The 19,034-nt window shown below is 34.4% G+C and overlaps 1 protein-coding gene across 8 annotated transcripts in view; it reads right to left on the bottom strand.

The window, feature by feature from the left end:
• LOC101741810 (tensin-1) overlaps positions 1–19,034 on the bottom strand; it is a 124,890-nt gene that overhangs the window by 41,605 nt on the left and 64,251 nt on the right. For 7 of the 8 annotated variants that reach the window (XM_012691080.4, XM_012691082.4, XM_012691081.4 and 4 more), the window contains one exon: positions 8,079–8,258. In XM_012691080.4, coding sequence (XP_012546534.2) covers positions 8,079–8,258 — 180 coding nt within the window. Of the gene's footprint in view, positions 1–8,078; positions 8,259–14,435; positions 14,819–19,034 lie in introns of those variants that run through there. The other variant, XM_012691086.4, reaches the window with a different exon arrangement.

The raw sequence follows: 19,034 nt of genomic DNA, 5'->3' as shown, positions 1-19,034 counted from the left end.
CTCATTCGTTATCATTCACCCGTAGTAATGCTATCTTCAGGGGGATCTTCAAAGGTGTTGTAAGTCCGTGTGATTTAGTACCACATATTTGTACAACAAGGAAATCATTCATTTCGGTTCGATTGATTGAACAGCCGTTATTTCAATCCTATTGACTTTTAGATCTTATTGCCTCAAAGCGAGTGGTGGCATTCATGCGTTGACTGTAAGCTCTGATAATTATCAATGGAGAATTGCATCTTTATTTATAGATACGCCTGTGAATATAATAAAGACCCTAAAACATTCTGTTCGATGAATGTCTGCGATATCGTCGGGCTTTCTGTTACTTTGAATAAAATTTAGTTTCAGGCCCATTGTTCAAATGTCGAACTTTATTAATAGCGGTGCTAGTAACCTATGCCCCAACACCTGACGCCCGTGATCTCTATCGCGCGTCTTCGGTGGGTGGTCTCCTACGTCAGCGACGTAATTGTAAAGTGAAAACACATGCTGATATAAAGATATGCGCGTTCAATCTTATTACACAGGTCAAATAGCTATGAGTGACACAACTGTTAGTTTCGGTTCCAAAACCTGTTGTTCACCTAAAAGATTTTATCTCAAATATGCTGATAAAGTGTTATTGTTCTACTTAGTCAAGGCATAAAAACATTATTTTAAGTTTTTTTGTGGTGTTTGGATATAGCGTGTGTTTGCACCGGTCCCTGTGGTCATTTGCCAATTTCTGAATTAAAGCAGTCATGCAGTATAAATGATTCGTGTGATTATAATATAATTGAACTGAATTAGTTTCGGAAGGTTAGGATTTACGATATAATATCGAGTCTCTTATTATATTGTTACATGATGTTTTTGCTAATTTCTGAACTTTGCGTGAACATATGTCAGGTTATATGTTAAGTATACAATATTAATAAGTATGTATATAAATGTTTATTTAAATATAGACATTTCTATCATTTACACGTATATTTGTCATTTAGCTGCTAAATGGCTGACCCGATTTTGATGATTTTTTTGGTATATTTGAACAGGTCGTTGTAAGGTTTAGATTCAAAATTGGACACCTTAGGTAGCGCTACGGTCGAATTCCAAGATTGTTTTATTATTTTCACGACAAGACAACATTTACGCATCCACAGAGTATTAAGCGGTAGGCAGCGGCTTAGCTCTGCCCCTGGCATTGCTGAAGTCCATGGGCGACGGTAACCATTCACCATCAGGTGGGCCGTGTACTCGTCTACCTGCAAAGGCAATAAAAAAAAAGTTGATCAGACCCGCTAGTTAAATTGTAAAATTATCGAATGTTGCGGGATAAATTTAAAAATTTATTCTTCTGCCACTATGAAATCAATCAATCATATTTAAGAACATTACCGTTTTTCACGAGGTCGGAATTTCAGGAAAAATATTTTACAAAAAAAAGAACACCTACCGCCCCTGTGCGTTGCGATGAATTCAAAATAAACGAAAAATATCAGATAACCCAAAAAAAGGCCGATCGGTAATAAACAAAAACAGATTGTTCATCTGAATAATATTGATACGAAACGAAAGGATCCAATCTCGTATACGTTTGTTATATTATATCGGTCCCGCGTATCACTCACGATAAGGTAATTTCCGTAATTTATAACAATTTTACAAAACTATTTATGTACGTATAGGATTTTATATTCTACTTGTAGTCATCGGAGTCCAGGCACGTAAGAATGGGAATGCTGACACCAACATTGACACTCGAAGTCTCAACTGTCTATCTTAAGAGTTTTCCCATCCTTTAATGATTACAAGCAGAAATTGAAAGAGTGGTGGAACCTACCAGTGCGGGCTCGCGCTGCCTCTACAGAAAATGTCGGTTGGCGTTACAGTATCGTAGTGTCCCTAGCCATGCTGAATCTGTGAACGATATTGGTCATTCTTCAATAGGAGGGCCGTACGCTCGTCTTCCATCGAAGGTACCAAAAAAAACTGTACGTACATTTTTCACTTTCATTAATCCTTGGACTCTTTACTCGGTATTACAACACCGTAGTGAGATCTACATTGTCACTTGAATAGTCATTATTCTACTTGCAATGCTCACTTGCGATTCAATGTGACTTTGCTAGGCATTTGAATTCCACTGTATCTGCAAGTTACATACGTATTATACGTTCGAGTCGAACTCGACAAACAACTTGACTAGGTGACGGCATGCAAATAAGATGTGAAAATACAAAACAGATTTCATTATTTTCTTTCTTTACGTAATTGTATCCGCGACATTTGTAACAGTGACATAACACAGTATTCAATGAAACTATTGAAATTATTGTATACGCGTATTTAAAGTAAGGAGAATAAAAATCATGATATCCTGAATGGTATCTATTATTTGTATTCAGTATACTCATGTAATTCGAATATTCTCGTGTCAAGTTAGGGTTGCCTTCAAAGGAAGATATTTTATAACAAAAAAGTGGGGTTTGGCAAAACCTTATTAAATAAAAAACACTCTTAACTCAAAAAAATATTGAAAAATTAACTTAGCTTAACTTACGTAACTTACTAAATTAACTTGTCTAAAAAAAAAAAAAATTAATATACACTTTATTTTTCCTTGACAGCCCTACTCCCTGGCAATCTAAATTATTCATTCTGACTTCGGAAACTGAAATACGGTTTCATCTTTGTATCCCTTTCTTTGAACGTTTGCATAATTCATGAGACCGGTGTGATTTTGTTAGCCATTTAATGGCACACGAGAAACTTAACATCACGGAGTGTATACTAATCATTATAGATTCGTAGTAAATATTTGTGATCGGCTTTGAAGTAATGTTACGATCGGTTTTTGAAGTAATCAGTTATGAGTTAAACATAGTTCTCTTTCATGCTATTAACATTCCATTACATTGTGAAGGGACCGCTAACCGCAAGTAGTACTTAGGAAGATACGGTACGAAGCAAGTCATTTTTACACATGCATAACTTAGCAAAGCTGAAAATACTAATATAATATACCCGTTTAGCAAAGTTGAAAATGTACTAATATATTATACCCGTTTGGGGATGTGTAATCTTTTGCGTGAGAGTATGGTACAGATGATAAAGACTATTTCACACGTTTGTAAGAAGTAAAAAAAATTAACTACGAATGTACCTATACGAATTTGTTTTTTGTGTTCAAAATTTTATTTATGGTGATTAAGTCGATACCTTAATCCGATTCTCTTGATATTAAGCGAATACCGAGTCTATAGACATAGCAACGTGGACGCCGTTACTAAACTTCGGTCGTCGTCGTGGCCTAAAGGATAAGACGTCCGGTGCATTCGTATCTAGCGATGCACCGGTGTTCGGATCCCGCAGGCGGGTACCAATTTTTCTAATAAAATACGTACTTAACCAAATGTTCACGATTGACTTCCACGGTGAAGGAATAACATCGTGTAATAAAAATCAAAACCCGCAAAATTATAATTTGCGTAATTACTGGCGGTAGGACCTCTTGTGAGTCCGCACGGGTAGGTACCACCGCCCCGCCTATTTCTGCCGTGAAGCAATAATGCGTTTCGGTTTGAAGGGTGGGGCAGCCGTTGTAACTATACTGAGATCTTAGAACTTATATCTCAAGGTGTGTGGCGCATTTACACTGTAGATGTCTATGGGCTCCAGTAACCACTTAACACAAGATGGGCTGTGAGCTCGTCCACACATCTAAAAAAAAAAAAAACTTAATATGACGTCAGAGTCTATTTACACCGGAACGCATTACTTTTTCAGGGCAGAAATAACCGGTATACTTGCCCATCTTACCTATCCAGACAGACGATCTCTGTAAGCGCCACACCAAAAGCACTATCTCTAATAGATACTTCCTCGAATATATCTAGTAATTTAATGCAATGAGACAACAACATAATTAATTTAAATTATTATTAATAACATTATAATAGTAACGAGTAATGTCAAAACATCATAGCCAAAGTATTGCATTATCACAAAAACGAATTATTTGAATAGATCGGTTACGAAAACAATGTGGTAATTATGTAGACAATTGATAAGGAAATTGCGAAACGCAGTTGTTAGTTTTACTTCTAAATACACTCCACTAAATGTCGAGACATTAGGAATTCGGATATAGGTGCCGACGGGGTCATCAGTCATACGAAAACACAATTACGCCATTACGTGGGCTCTTCCGCTACTCGGCTTCGACGGAAATTGTCGGCACAACCTTTGGGGGGATATGCTCCAGCGAATTTGCCTTGATAATGTCACTGAATTCAAATCAAAACAGACAGCCACGCATTAGCCGTCTGGTATAGTGGTAAGTGACATGGTCACTTCACAAGGGGGTTGCGGGTTCGAATCCCGCCAAGGGAAGATATTTGTATGATAAATATAAATGTCTTTTCCAGGGTTGTGGATGTATATTAAATATATGTATGTGTATAATAAAAATCTTACATTTATTTCCGTTATCTGGTACCTGTAACACAAGTTCTTTTCGAACTTATCACGGGACCAGTTAACGTGGCGTGATTGTTAGTAAATATTTACTTATTTATTTATTAACACGTCATAAGCACTCGAATGTAAAATGAAAGAATTTCAAATGAACTAAGTTCTATAGAGGTTTTATTATTTGTTTATTTGAAAGTGAAATTTAATAGTTACGAAGACAAATTACCGGTAATTGTACTCTGCTGGATTAATGACTCGTGTAACTAAATAGCTAAAACGCAACTTCCATGCATAATAAGCCATTACGTAGATCTAGAGAAATTATACGTTGTGTGTATCCTAGAAATACCTATAAATCACTAGGCAGTGAGACTCCGAGGCTTTGCTTAATGTCATTGATCCACGTAACTGATCGAAGAGCAAAGGTTATTTAAAATAATCGAATTGGCTGGTGTTTTATCGCGTAGATTAATGAAACCGGTTCTTCATGTGTGCATTAAAACTCGAGTAGGTATTGTCTTTTAAAGGTTTCTTATTGGATTATTCCAATAGGAAACCTTATTATCTTATGATAAGAGCACTATTTTAGAATAAGATTAAACAGTGTAGCCGTCCCCGAAATGTGTACGCAATAATGTGGGTGTTTTTAGTTGTAAAATAAATTGTTTTGTGGTGGCCTCGGGCAGTGTTCAAACGATACCAATATCCGGCCGGCTTTATATTGTTGACCCTTCAATACAAAATATAAACCCAACTCAATTATAAACAATCAATCAATTGCTCATTATTTTAGCAATTTTAAAAATAATTGTCTAACGTTCAATTTAGGAAAATGTGTTATTTATTACTCGGCTCTACAAAATCTACTGCATGCTTTCCTAATTTATTTTATACTCAACTATGGCTACTACTATGGCTATGGGAAACTATGGCTACTACTTCACTGTCATGAGATCGACATAGGCAATGAGATAAATAACCGCTCTATAATAGCCGAAACGTAAGCGCATCAACCTAATGACAGTAAAAATATTAATATTTTAACGCCCGAAGAAAATATTTATTAGCTATAAAAATGTGTTATGTCATGCTACAAATATGCAAATAAAAAAAAATCCACAATTGATTTTGTTTGTAGAATAATTAAGCTTGCTGCCAAAACAATTTTTAACTAAATCAATGTCTGTATTCAAAGACTATTACGTAAGCAATGAACATCAAATGTAAATTTCAATGAACATTCTAAATTCAAATAAATAGAATTGACCAAATCCAAACTTATCCAACAACATGTTCGTCATCATTCACATACTCAAACGATCGAATACGTGAATTATTAAGAGATATAGACAACAATCATAGATATTTAAGTCAAGATATTTAACTTTTTGTCATGGTAAATGGCAACAATCGAATACATTTATTATATGTACTAAATACTACATTATGTATTCACTGGTTCGTGATTTTAAATCGACTAGTGGTTTATGGTCCAGAGAAGAACACATACATTTTTTATCGTGTTCGCAAATCCCTAACCTGCTGACTGAGCCTTTGCTTGCCTAGTTGTCCTGGTAAAAACAGAAAGGCCTCTGGGTCAAAAAACAGAACATATTTTTCTCGGGAAATTACAACGTATTCACTTTCACTTTTTGAATTACAAATTTAAGTGAATTGCAATATGCATATACATTTGCTTAGAGTAGTATGTGTATATATCTAGAGATATATCATAAACAAAAATAAATATTTTTGTGTAGCAAAAAGTTAAAGGTAACGACGGTCGGTGACGGTCAGCGGATATGACGGACGCTAACCCTTAGCTTAGGAGCGTGCGCGCACAAAGGTACATTAGTCGAACAACAGGAACTAGCGTGCACGCCCTCAGCTGAGAGCTATGGGCCGCTTGGTTATGATTTATGATCAGTTAATGCAAATCTATAGCTTCGAAGGCAAGACTCGGTTCGTATTTGGCTATCCTGGCTGCAAAAGCCGACCGCCGTACCGATGTTCCTTATTCTTTCAAACAATTTTTTTGTAGGACGTTATATTATATAAACATATATTTAAAAAAAAAAGTTTTATACAACAATCAGTCTGCTCCCAAAATATTTTGGTCAATGATAATCTTAGTCACTCAAAGTCGCAGAAACTTCAGTAATGTAAAACGTAAAATTAACGACTTCTTTGTTCTGAGCATTAAAATAAATGTTTTTATATTTCAAGTATATTTATATAGATATTTTAATATCTTCTTTCTCGAAAAATATATAAGTGTCTTTCTATCTCCTGTCGATAAGAAGACATAAGTATACGAGTATAACAAAATAATTTAAAAATAATTGTCGAAAATTTGTCACAAACATAATTGTTGTTCAATGTTAGCATTGTTTTATTTAAGTGACCTTGCGTCCATCGTTCATAAACCTCGCAATACCCGCACACGATGTGCGCAATTTTACGCAAGATTTCTAAAGGTTTTAACTTATAATTACTTGTCATCTTAAGGTCAAGTCATAAACTTTAATTGCCCACTTTTAACCTCTTGCTTTCTTGCTCGTCAAGACACCCTGTTAATTCATAATTAAATTAAATCATCAATCTAATTTCTAATTATTTAAACGGTATATTAAAATAAATGAAACCTAAGATTTAATACGGCAGCATAAGGTTTACATTGCAGTTAGAGGAAGAGATTAATTAAATTAAAAGTTAAATTAATTAAATTAACCCAACCAAATTATGAGTTGTCAATTTAATTGAAGCTGTTAGTATTATTCAAAACCAATATTTTTATGTTCATGTATGTCAACAAAATATTATCTTATAAGAACTTTTAGTATGATGAAAATAGCTTATCTTTAAAAAAAAAAACATTTTTAAAATTTTTTCAATAACATAAACATTAAAATGTAGTGATAACCTTAAGTCATTAATAAAACTTAGAAAAACTAAACTAGTCTTCATGAGTTGAGTTGCTGGATATTAAATAAACAGTTAAGAATTTCATTTGGATCGGAACCGAAGATTTCTAATAAATTCAGGCGAAGTTTTGAACTTGCAAGATTCCAATATTGTCATCAAGTTCAATGGGTTAAACTAGAAGATAAATTAATAAAGATTATGTCTCTTGAAGTCTTGATGGTACTTCAATACTTATTTAATTTGATTGACATAATAATATAATAAAAAAATTAGTAATTCGATGCCAATAAAACTATCAAGTATTCGAAATGTCCGAAATAATAAAAGCAATTTTAAACCGTAATATCGTCGTTGTAAATTTAAAATCTCCTATGTAACATTTTGGGCCATAATGATGTTTTCATATGATAAGAAAGTTATTTTGAATACCTATCAATACTCTGCAAAAACTCCCATGTGCATATCTCAATATTTCACTTTATTACGCGTCAATCTTAAAAAATCCTAAGCGTCGCGTCGGCTTGCATTGTATTGTAGATCAAAGTATCCTGTGTGCTAAAAAAATATTTGCAATTTTTTTTTCAGGAGGTAGTTTTATTTTCTCAAAAACTACATTTATACACATGGGAGATATCAGGAATTCAGGAAAATACTATTTTAGGTTAATTAATATATTATTAAGTTAAAATTCTTACTGTGATTGTGTCATAGATGCCGTTCTGGTCTGAACGAAGAGTGACAGTCTCCGGGAGCGGTTGTGAGGCAAGCGGAGCGGGCGACGCTCGCGTGGGAGGAGGCGAAAGCGACAAAGGGTCTCCATTTCGTGTCCATGTTCTGTGGATCTGCCAACTAGTGTCCGAGAACCTGGCTCTATCCTATAAATAAAAAAAAAACATCGTGTAATAAAAATCAAACCCGCAAAATTATAATTTGCGTAATTACTGGTGGTATGACCTCTTGTGAGTCCGCGCGGGTAGGTACCAGCACCCCAACTATTTCTGCCGTGAAGCAGTAATGCGTTTCGGTTTGAAAGGAGGAGCAGCCACTGAGACCTTAGAACTTATATCTCAAGGTGGGTGGCGCATTTACGTTGTAGATGTCTATGGGCTCCAGTAACCACTTAACACCAGGTGGGCTGTGAGCTCGTCCACCCACCTAAGCAATAAAAAAAAATTAATTAGTCCCTGTTTTTTTCGACGATGAATGATATTTTGTGAAAAAGCAACCCTCAAAATTCATTTGTGTAATGGATTTAATTTGAGACCGTACCTAGTGGTAACTGCTCAAACCGAAACGGGTTCTAAACTCATGTGCATTTCCTTACACGACCACAAAATTTGTATTTGAAGTTTTTCCTAAATGTAATAGACATTACGTTAATGACACTAACAATGGCTAGATTAATAATTGTACAAGTAACAACGTTTGGTCGGCATGATCGAGCTATTAACTGTAATATATGTCAAGGAATAATAACCGTTGCAAATGTAGTTTGTCTTACAAGTGGAATACGTAATTAGTCACACTGTTAGCATCTGTATGGTATTTAAAATGAACAACATACTCAGTTTTCAATACTATAGGGCTTCGGAAATCATTGTCCTGTTGTTTACTACTCACATTTGCTTTTTATGTGTCTTTTAATAGCATTTTATGGTTCAGTGATTATGCTAGTCACATATTTAGTGTCACGACATACAACTTAGTTACGCAGGATATTGGCTCATCGAAAAAGGAATAGGCCATGCCGTAGATAACCTGGTGACTTAGTTGCAAATTGAACTGTTTATAACACTCTACCTACGTAGTATAACTACCGTAAATTAAACCGGTATTTACGCAAATTCGGGTCACGATTTTTTTTTTTTTTTATATTGCTTAGATGGGTGGACGAGCTCACAGCCCACCTGGTATTAAGTAGTTACTGGAGCCCATAGACATCCACAATATAAATGCGCCACCCACCTTGAGATATAAGTTCTAAGGTCTCAGGTATAGTTACAACGGCTGCCCCGCCCTTCAAACCGAAACGCATTACTGCTTCACGGCTAAAATAGGCAGGGTGGTGGTACCCACCCGTGCGGACTCACAAGAGGTCCTACCACCAGTAATTACGCAAATTATAAATTTTGCGGGTTTGATTTTTATTACACGATGTTATTCCTTCACCGTGGAAGTCAATCGTGAACATTTGTTGAGTACCTATACCTACGTGAACCTTGTAGATTTCAATTTGTGCGGAGAGAATCTGATTAATGTGGTAAACGTACGAGATCGTATCAAATTTCGAGGTGAAATTGATTTATGATTGGTTTGATAGCTTTGTGGCCCACGCATTTATTTGGAATGAAATCGCTCAAAATGTTTCAATTTACGGACATAACAATTTACTTTTAATAAAAATGTATGCACCGTACAATATCTAGAGTCATTTTAGGAGTTATTAAATTGTAAGATAATGTTAAAAATTGCTTTGTATATTTATTCAACGAATTTTTTTTTTACTTCGCATGCAATGTACACAATTAAGGATGACATAACGCGCGAGATATCTGGCCACCACTGTCGCTTTAGATTTCTGATTCATAACACAATAATATGAATCTAGTTACAGCTAATGAATATTCTTTTCTGTTTAATTTGAGAATGTTGGTTTTTAACGTCACCCTAGCTAGTATTCAAAATTTACCATTTCAGCTAGGACAATTGAAGAGATCAATGGATAAAGGGGTGAAGTACCATTTTTAAGATTTTTTATTTTTTACATTGAACGAATGAATGAAGGTGTTATGCGCCTGTACACCATATTATACCTTAAGATTCCAGATTTAAAGTCTATTTTTAGAAATTGCATGTGATGAAGGAGTTATGTACGAAGAAAAAGTACAACTAACAAAAGTTTGTTGCCCGTTTTCTCAAAATTAACAAATTGTATTATACCCCCTTCATCCACTCATGTCTTCAATTGTTCCCTGTTGTGTGGATATGTATTTAAATACATACATGTTTGTATACATACATTTGTTTGATCTGTCTATCAAATACAAACTTTTCAGAAATTTCTATTCAAATAGATTCAAATTCTATCAAATAATCTAAATCACATCTAATCTACTAAACAATCTTTCTAATAAGAAACAATATCTAAATAGAGTGGAAATTTTAGTTCTAAAAACTTGTACCCATTACCCGTTACATATATTTTAAGAAAATTTTCATTGTTTTTCCAAGTTCCTCTTTTTCTATTTACAAAACAACTTTTAATTTGACTCGTAACATATTTACCTTACCAAACTACTTAACTCTTATTAGGCAAGTGGAAGCAGACAAGGATGCTAAACTCTTCAATGTTTGCACATTACATCAACTATTTGGCTTTCGGTTCGACAGTCGATTTCGTAATACGCTCTAGATTGTATTAAAATAGCATAGTGGGTAAGCTAACCGATAGATAAGATAACAAATATCCCACGTGGTTGTTTGTGTATCAAAGGTATTGCAGCATGCAAAGTAAGTAGATAAAATTTAAATTATTTTTAATAATAAGTTCATGTTTTTATTGCTTAGATCGATGAAAGAGTTATGTAAAAATCACAATGCTATTTCTCCTGCCCACCTTGAAGCTCGAGGTCTATGTTTGAATTGTATAGTACGTAATATATATTATTTGCAGATTTGATTTTTATTACACAGCGTTATTCGTTTATCGTGGAATTAATTCATGAACATAAGTTAAATTTGTATTTCATTAGGAAAAAATAGTAGCTGCCAACGGGATTTGAACACCGACATAATATTTTCGCTCGACACGAGTCTTAATAATTAACCTCTAGGCCACGATGATTTCAAAATTTAAAACACCGTTCATTTATCTGTGAAACATAGCAATAAATATATTTACATACATTTGTATAGTTATATGCGACCAAGTGTAACTATTTATTTTATTTCGTATGACGGCCACTGTATTTCTCAAATCATTTGAGTTTTGTTATAAAGTATTATTGCTTCTTAACACTATAAAGTGTTATTCAGTGATCATGTTGAAACTAATGTATTTAATTAGAAAAAATTAAAACCCGCTCCGTTGCACATCAGCCTCCACGTCAGTTGATAAGAATACACTGTGAGCATTATATGTCATGGGCATCTCAAAAAATGCTACTTCATATCATAACTAATGTAAACATGTCGCTTTGCTTAATTGCTTCTAAATTTTACGATCTTTTAATTAATTGAATTCAATATGACGAAATAGAATTTTCTGTTTATCAGTGTAGATGGTGAGTTAATCTGGTGAGTCTACGTAAAAATAAAACCAAATAAATATTTCCATATTTCATACACAAAAATAGTCGGGATATTGTCAATCAAGCTATTAATGAAAAGATACATAAATGAACCCCCTATCTTGAGTACTAGGGAATGTTGCAAGCTCCCATGGATAGGTAACAAACACCATTCTGCCTGTTTCTGTAGCAAATACATTATATGTTAAGACTTCTGTAGCAAAGGAATTATATGGTAAGACAGAACTCTTGTCTCGAGGTGGGTGGTGGAATTGATGTTGTGGATGTCTATGGGCTCCGGTAACCACTTTGTTAAGTGGGGTAGTGGGCCGTGAGCTCGTTCACCCACCTAGGCAATAAAAAATGGACTAGAGTTAATTTTCTACATTTAAAAATAAATATAAATACTTATATGTGAAATGCAATGCAGTGGAATGTAAATGCAATATCAGGTAATAAAGTATTTCCGTTTTGTTTCCAAGTCGCAACGAACAACTAACTAAACTCTATTACACTCGCTCGAAGACAATGATTATCTTATAATAAAGATTCATAATTTTAGGCATACTAATCAGTAATCGACATTTAATAATACAAAAACGTTTCGTGGTCCGGTTTCCAAGTCAATGACATTAATTTCAATTGAGATAAACGGAAAATACAATGCGCGAGCCAGCATATGATCAATTGAGCACTTATAACTTTCACTTATAAAATTAGGTTGTAGACAAAAAAACGAGTCATGTGTTAATACGGGACACAATAGAGAGCGGGCACGGGTGCGCGTCGTTGGATAAGATATGCTTACTGCTGCGTTGCTATTTTCAATTAGGGTTGCCACGGTTTTTTTTTTGTAATAAGCTGGGCAGGCGATCCCACTTTTTATCCGATGTTTAGCAGTTAACAAAGGCCACTAAAATCAGATCGTATAATACCCTTACTTTATTAAAAAAAATAACAAGAAAACTCCAAAAACCCGCTTGGATTTATATTAATTCTACAGCCAAGTGGATACGTGGCCCATATTATCTTTAAAATTGCATTGCAAAAACTCTGCTCCGGTGATGGATGGAGTGATAATAAAAAAGAGAAGACGATTTCATCTCAAAAAACTTGTCAAAAGCTCACATGAGAATGTAATTATTGTTTTTGTTTTACGGGTGCATTAGTTTTTTGCTCTCTGTTATTAAAAAAAAAATGTATCGTTTCATTAATTTATTATTTAAGAGCATTATATTATGTCGATGTATAACAATAGATTATTCATAAAAAAAATTAACAAATAAACAAATAAACAAATAGACCTGATGAGGGCCTAACAAATAAAAAGTTTGCACCAATTCAATTATTTTTTATTAATTATATTATTAGTTATGAAAGTTGGCACCGATATCACATTATGCGGCTAATGATACCTGGGCGAAGAGAACAAAAACACATTTATGAAAAATAAATTGACAACCCTATTCGGTTAATGATTATAGATGTATTAAAACATCTGTCAACACAGCTCCCGATAGTTTGGTATGCAAGCGCATTATGGCAGTGATATTATAAATGGCTAATATGTATGCTATTAGCATTACAATGATGAACTAAGTAGATTTATGTAGACCGCAAACTAAGATTAAGCATTATAATGTGTTTTGTAAGAAAATTCAAGGTTATGAACGTTAGGTTTTATGTCTGTAATTGCCATGTTATTGCTCGTTCCGGACTTTGAATCCACCTAAAATGTCGGATTTTAAGTGAAAAAGCCATCTATTAAGATTGTAAAATAATGTATTATAAGATTCATTGTTATTCATCATATATATTATCTTCTTCTATATATATATATATATATATATATCTCTTCTATATATATATATGACTGTGAATAACAATATATATATATATATATATATAAATGAATTGCTGTTCGTTAGTCTCGCTAAAACTCGAGAACGGCTGGACCGATTTGACTACTTTTGGTCTTGAATTATTCGTGGAAGTCCAGGGAAGCTTTAAAATGTGAATAATTATGAAAATGCTCGGAATTAAATAAAAATAACATTTTTTCCCTTTTGTTTGTTTTAAGTTTATTTTATACAAAAGTTTAGGTCTTTTATTTATCGATTGAGGCACTACGAAGTAGCTGCCGGGTCAGCTAGTTATATTATGAAATAGTGAGATTATTTTACGTTCGATAACAATATTACAAAATCCAATGCGATTGCACTTTACCAACTTCATCTTAACCGTATAATATGCATACAAATGACTTCATCCGAGAAGGAAAGATGTAGATTGTATTCGATTCGCTGAAATTAATATTAAGTGGGCACAAAATGTTCGAGCACGGCGAGGCGGTTCGGTGCGGCCTCCGTCTGATAAGATAACCTTGCCTTTAATTTGCTTTGCTAAACTCTACGGTATCTTCGATACGTTTATATCTTCTAGTCTAGAAATACTACCGGAATAATAATTAGAGAGCTACATTAGTTAGGTAGATCAAGATCGTGATAACTGAGTAAAGATTTATTTATAAGTGAATATGAATGTTTGTTGTTTTGTTTTTCTGGTTATTTTATAGATCGTTGTTATTAAATAAGTAATTAACGTAAATTTACTGGTATACATTAACCCTATAGATATTTAAAAAAAGTAGCCATTCCACAGATTTGATTAGTTTAATTAGAATGACTTTGATGTGGTTATTGTTACTGCGGGTTATTTTTATTACATCGCACACATTCATACACACATGAAACAATCAAGTACCTCGTTTTCAAAGGGGTCTTGGATTCGCGAATCTAGTTTTTGTTTATCCGAGCTGAACGAAAATCTCCTTTTGAACAGTTTCATCGTGCTGTCGTTGTTGACGAAGTGCGAACGTCACCTCTCGCGTCAAACGTTAAAACAATACATTATAACGTTACACAAATTTTCTTTGGACGCGCAAAGAAAGCTGTCGTTTGTTGCAAGTTTTATATCGACTATTTAAAGATGGCGCGGAAATTATTTGGCGTTGAGGCGCCGTGTTTTGTACACGTGCGTACAACTGCGACGCATGCTCGCGGCACGTGCGGTGTGCGGTCCGATCGCAAGCGCGACGCACACTGCGAGGTGGTAGCGGTTGCGCTTGGCGTCCGCCGCTGCTGTTGACAGCGCCTATACAATACACCTTCACACTAAGCGCTATCAAACCCACCCCATAATCTTTCTGCATTAATAACCTTTAGTACATACACCCCTGCATTAATCAATCAGCAGGTCTCTTCGCCAAATACACTTTGTTTTTATTCGGCCTTGAACGTAACAAGTTTTACGTTGTTTATAATCATAATGTTTTATAGTTTGAATTCTAAAATCAACTATAATTTCGAACCATCCGCGTTGGTATAAATCTTATTGCGTACGATTATAGAAATACAACATCCGCTGTTACTATAAACACAGCGTCGAAACTGGAGTAACTCGAGGTCTTGTTTGACACAAATGTCAATTACGAAGCATATGCTTAATTTAAATAGAAACGGAAAGTTTCTGGCGCTTTTTTTTTTTAAATGTACGGTTTTTTATTCTGTGTACCGGTATTTATGAATTTGATTATATGTACATATTATGTTATAATAATACGTTATTAGTTTCTTTAAACATTAAAATAAAGGTTGTATTACAGAAAAAAAGGTTGCTTGTCGACGATAATATGATTTTTTTGTAAACCAATAAAATTATCAGTTTAGTTTTGTAGGCTAACGATTCTCGATATCTATTTTAAACTCCGCCAAGATTTCATTGACTGCAATAAACTGCAATTGATTGTGCCCCGTGAGCCGCGCTACAGACTAGACATTTATTATACTTGCTATTTAATAGGATTGTGCCTTTAATCATTGTTTAAATATTTCAGCATTCATTTAATCGAAAGAAACAATAAATTATATACTGTCCACTGAAATTTGTAAATTATTATTGATAGCTTCTGCCCGCGAATTCGTCCGCGTGGAATAATAGTTCACAAATACTGCTTTATTTTAGAACAAATTTGGTTAGCATAAAAAACGTTACAGTGAGCAACCTTAACATATAGATATATGCAGTCGCGGACTTTTTTTTTAGATCTTTTAAAGGGGAACAGTTCTGTCATACATTATTTTAGCGAAACTTTAACTGTTTCTGCAGCGCACGCCGCGGCAGCTCTCAAAAGCGAAAAAAAACCCGACTTTGAAACATTATTGGTGCTCCGCTTGTATTGTTCTTAGCGTGATGCTATATAGCCTTTAACCTTCCTCAATAAATGGGCTATCTGACACTGAATTTTTCAAATCGGACCAGTAGTTCCTGAGATTAGCGCGTTCAAACAAACAAACTCTTCAGCTTTATAATATTAGTATAGATTAAGATTGTTGTTCCCTGTTGTTGCAAAAACATTTTGGATAATCCTATTAAATTAATATCACCCAATCAAGGGTGTATTTCATATTCTTGCTACGGTCAGCATACACAAATTATTATTCGAAAAGTATTAAAAGCGCGCGTAGGTCAAAATGTTTTATGATCTGTAGCTTTTCCATGAATTCAAAGAGCGGGACGAGTTCTCACACGCGTATTCAGAATCGACGGTACAAACGTTGTAAAATGCGTCCTAACCTCTAAACGGTCATTAGTGTTTGTTTGTTTGTACAAAAATCAAACAGGAATGGGAACGTAGAGCTTGGAATGTAGAGTCATGGTCACGTAAACCTGTCGATGTTTGATTTATAGTTAGACCTTTCCAAATCCTTGCATTGAGTCACTAGCTCAGCTTTATTTGTGGAGGATATTTAATACGAACAACATTAAAGATATTGCACAAGGATCCAAAATTTTCAAATAGTCCAGTTTTTATTTGTATTTTTTTTTTTATTGCTTATATGGGTGGACGAGCTCACAGCCCACCTGGTGTTAACTGGTTACTGAAACCTATAAACATCTACAACGTAAATGCGCCACCCACCTTGAGATATAAGTTCTAAGGTCTCAGTATAGTTACAACGGCTGCCCTACCCTTCAAACCGAAACGTATTACTGCTTCACGGCAGAAATAGGTAGGGTAGTGATACCTATCCGTGCGGACTCACAAGAGATCCTACCACCAGTAAGACATGTTAAGACGTGTTACACGGGTGGGTGAACGAGCTCACGGCTCAATTGGCGTTAAGTGGCCCATAGACATCACAACATGAATATTGCCGTCCACATCGAGACATAAGGTCGAAATATAAATTGTATACAGTCTTTCCTGTCCTACAAACTGGGTGGAATGACTGCTTCGTTGAAGAAATAGGCAAGATGGCGGTATCTACCCGTATCCAGTAAAAAGGTCAGTATCAGTAATAATTATCTGAATTACTTTATGTTACTAACTATGTACCTATGTTTTTATGCTGCAGTATGCTACACTGGCCTCCTTAAGTTCCTATTATATACTATTATAGTACTACTTCCCGATCATCCGTCCGGGTAATACTAGGTATATTTCAATCCTCTGTTTTCTTACTTTAAGAACGAGTGGTAGGTGTTTAAGTTTGAGGGGTTAATAAAAATTCTTAACCAATTTAATATAAATAACTTCACTAATTTATAGTTACAATAACGATCCTAATGTCAAAGCGTTTTAAAGTCAGTATTGTAAGCGCCATAAATTGTCCATACTTAATGTAACTAACTAAATAATAAACGCGAAATTAACTCTTTCGCGCTTTCACGTCTAAAGTACTGAACCGATTTAAATGAAATTTGGTAAACAAATAGTCTAGAGCCTGAGAAAGGATATAGGCTACTTTTTAATGCGAAAAAAGACTTGTAACGGGTTGAAAGGAGGGAATGAAAATTTATATGGAAGTATCGTCTTTTTTAGAGCTAAAAGCTTAAAACTTATTTTTAGGCTGAGGATTCGATATAAATAAATATGGCACTAAGTTTACACATCAGAAGAACATATAGATTATAATTTATAAAAAGATAGTGTAAATTACTCAAAATATAAGGACAAGTGTCGAGTAGAAAGGAAAGAAATCTGCCATCTGCGTGCCATTTTTGCATGCGCCACCAATACCGTTGAACTTACACAAATATAATGTAAAACGGCAATGTTTATCTCAAATAGCCCTACAAAAAATTACGTGACAGCATATATCTATCTTTTATTTGTAAGCTATTATCGCCAAAATAGTGAACAATTAATATAAAAAGAGGAAAGATTAGATTTTTTGTTTGTTATATTCTTTTTTATTGTGTTTATTATGTATGTAGTATGTTAATTACTACCAGGACCAGATTTGTACAAAAGAATATTCAATAAGACCAATAGTAAATTACAGTTCCCGAAGCGAAGCGAGGGCGGGTCGCTAGTTATTACTAAAATAAACCTTAATGTCGGTAACAATGAAATGTATAGTCGTGAATGTTACAAGGCGGCGGCGTGCCGAAATTTTCTCAAATGGCGTGAAAATGAAGCCGGCACCGTGACCCGACAAAACCGTCCCACTTTCTTGTACTCGTGCCATAATCATAATGGAAGTAATATCAGCAATTTCCGACAAACAGCCCTTTATATCAGCCATATCTCTCGGCTCGGGCCAATACCAAGTGCCGGGATATTTATCTTTTGTTGCCTGTTGTTAGTATCGACACCTTTAACGCGGCTCCAGCGAAAATAATGCCGTTGTTTGTTTCTTTAAAATGTCTGAGTAAATAACTATGGCATTATTGTCAAAATTAAACTTTAAAAGAATTGGGTTCGTGAAATTGTGGACTTTCGAATTATGTGAAAGTATATAGGGTACCAGAGAAAATTTAATATGATAAATGTTTTTAGGTTTTCAAAACTAAATGAACAAATTCCACGACAAACCCAACTTCCTATTCCGAACTTGTTTGTATTTTTTTTTACTTGTCTGGCTATTTTAAAGAAGAGATCTCAAGGTATATTTTTGGGGCAATATCAATATGGCGATCACTAGAGTTCCAAATACATCCACGAACTCAACACCATTTAATTTTGTCGCTAGCCAAATCAAAAATAACAATTTGGGTCAATTGTAGTAACGTATTGTTGTAGAAATCAGAATTTCTAAGAAAATTAATGTAGATTCTTTTAAGAAAGATAAGTAATGGCAATGCAACAAATAATACCGCATTCTTGAACTGGTCTAATGATAAACTTAGAAAATCGATATCAGAATGCAACGAGTTTGTCGAAACTGAGCTTAATTGTTGTTATCAATTGTTCTGGATTATTCATTAATTTAAAGGAAAGAGCTGACCGTGGTATCGATTCGGAACTGCCGCTTAACAATTCGAAATCATTCTCTGCAATGGCTTATTGTGCCAATA

This window comes from Bombyx mori, chromosome 4, assembly GCF_030269925.1.
Source record: "Bombyx mori chromosome 4, ASM3026992v2".
In the NCBI taxonomy this organism is placed as follows: Eukaryota; Metazoa; Arthropoda; class Insecta; order Lepidoptera; family Bombycidae; genus Bombyx; species Bombyx mori.
The sequence above is the reverse complement of the archived record's forward strand: the minus strand, read 5'-3'. Positions and strand labels throughout refer to the sequence as shown.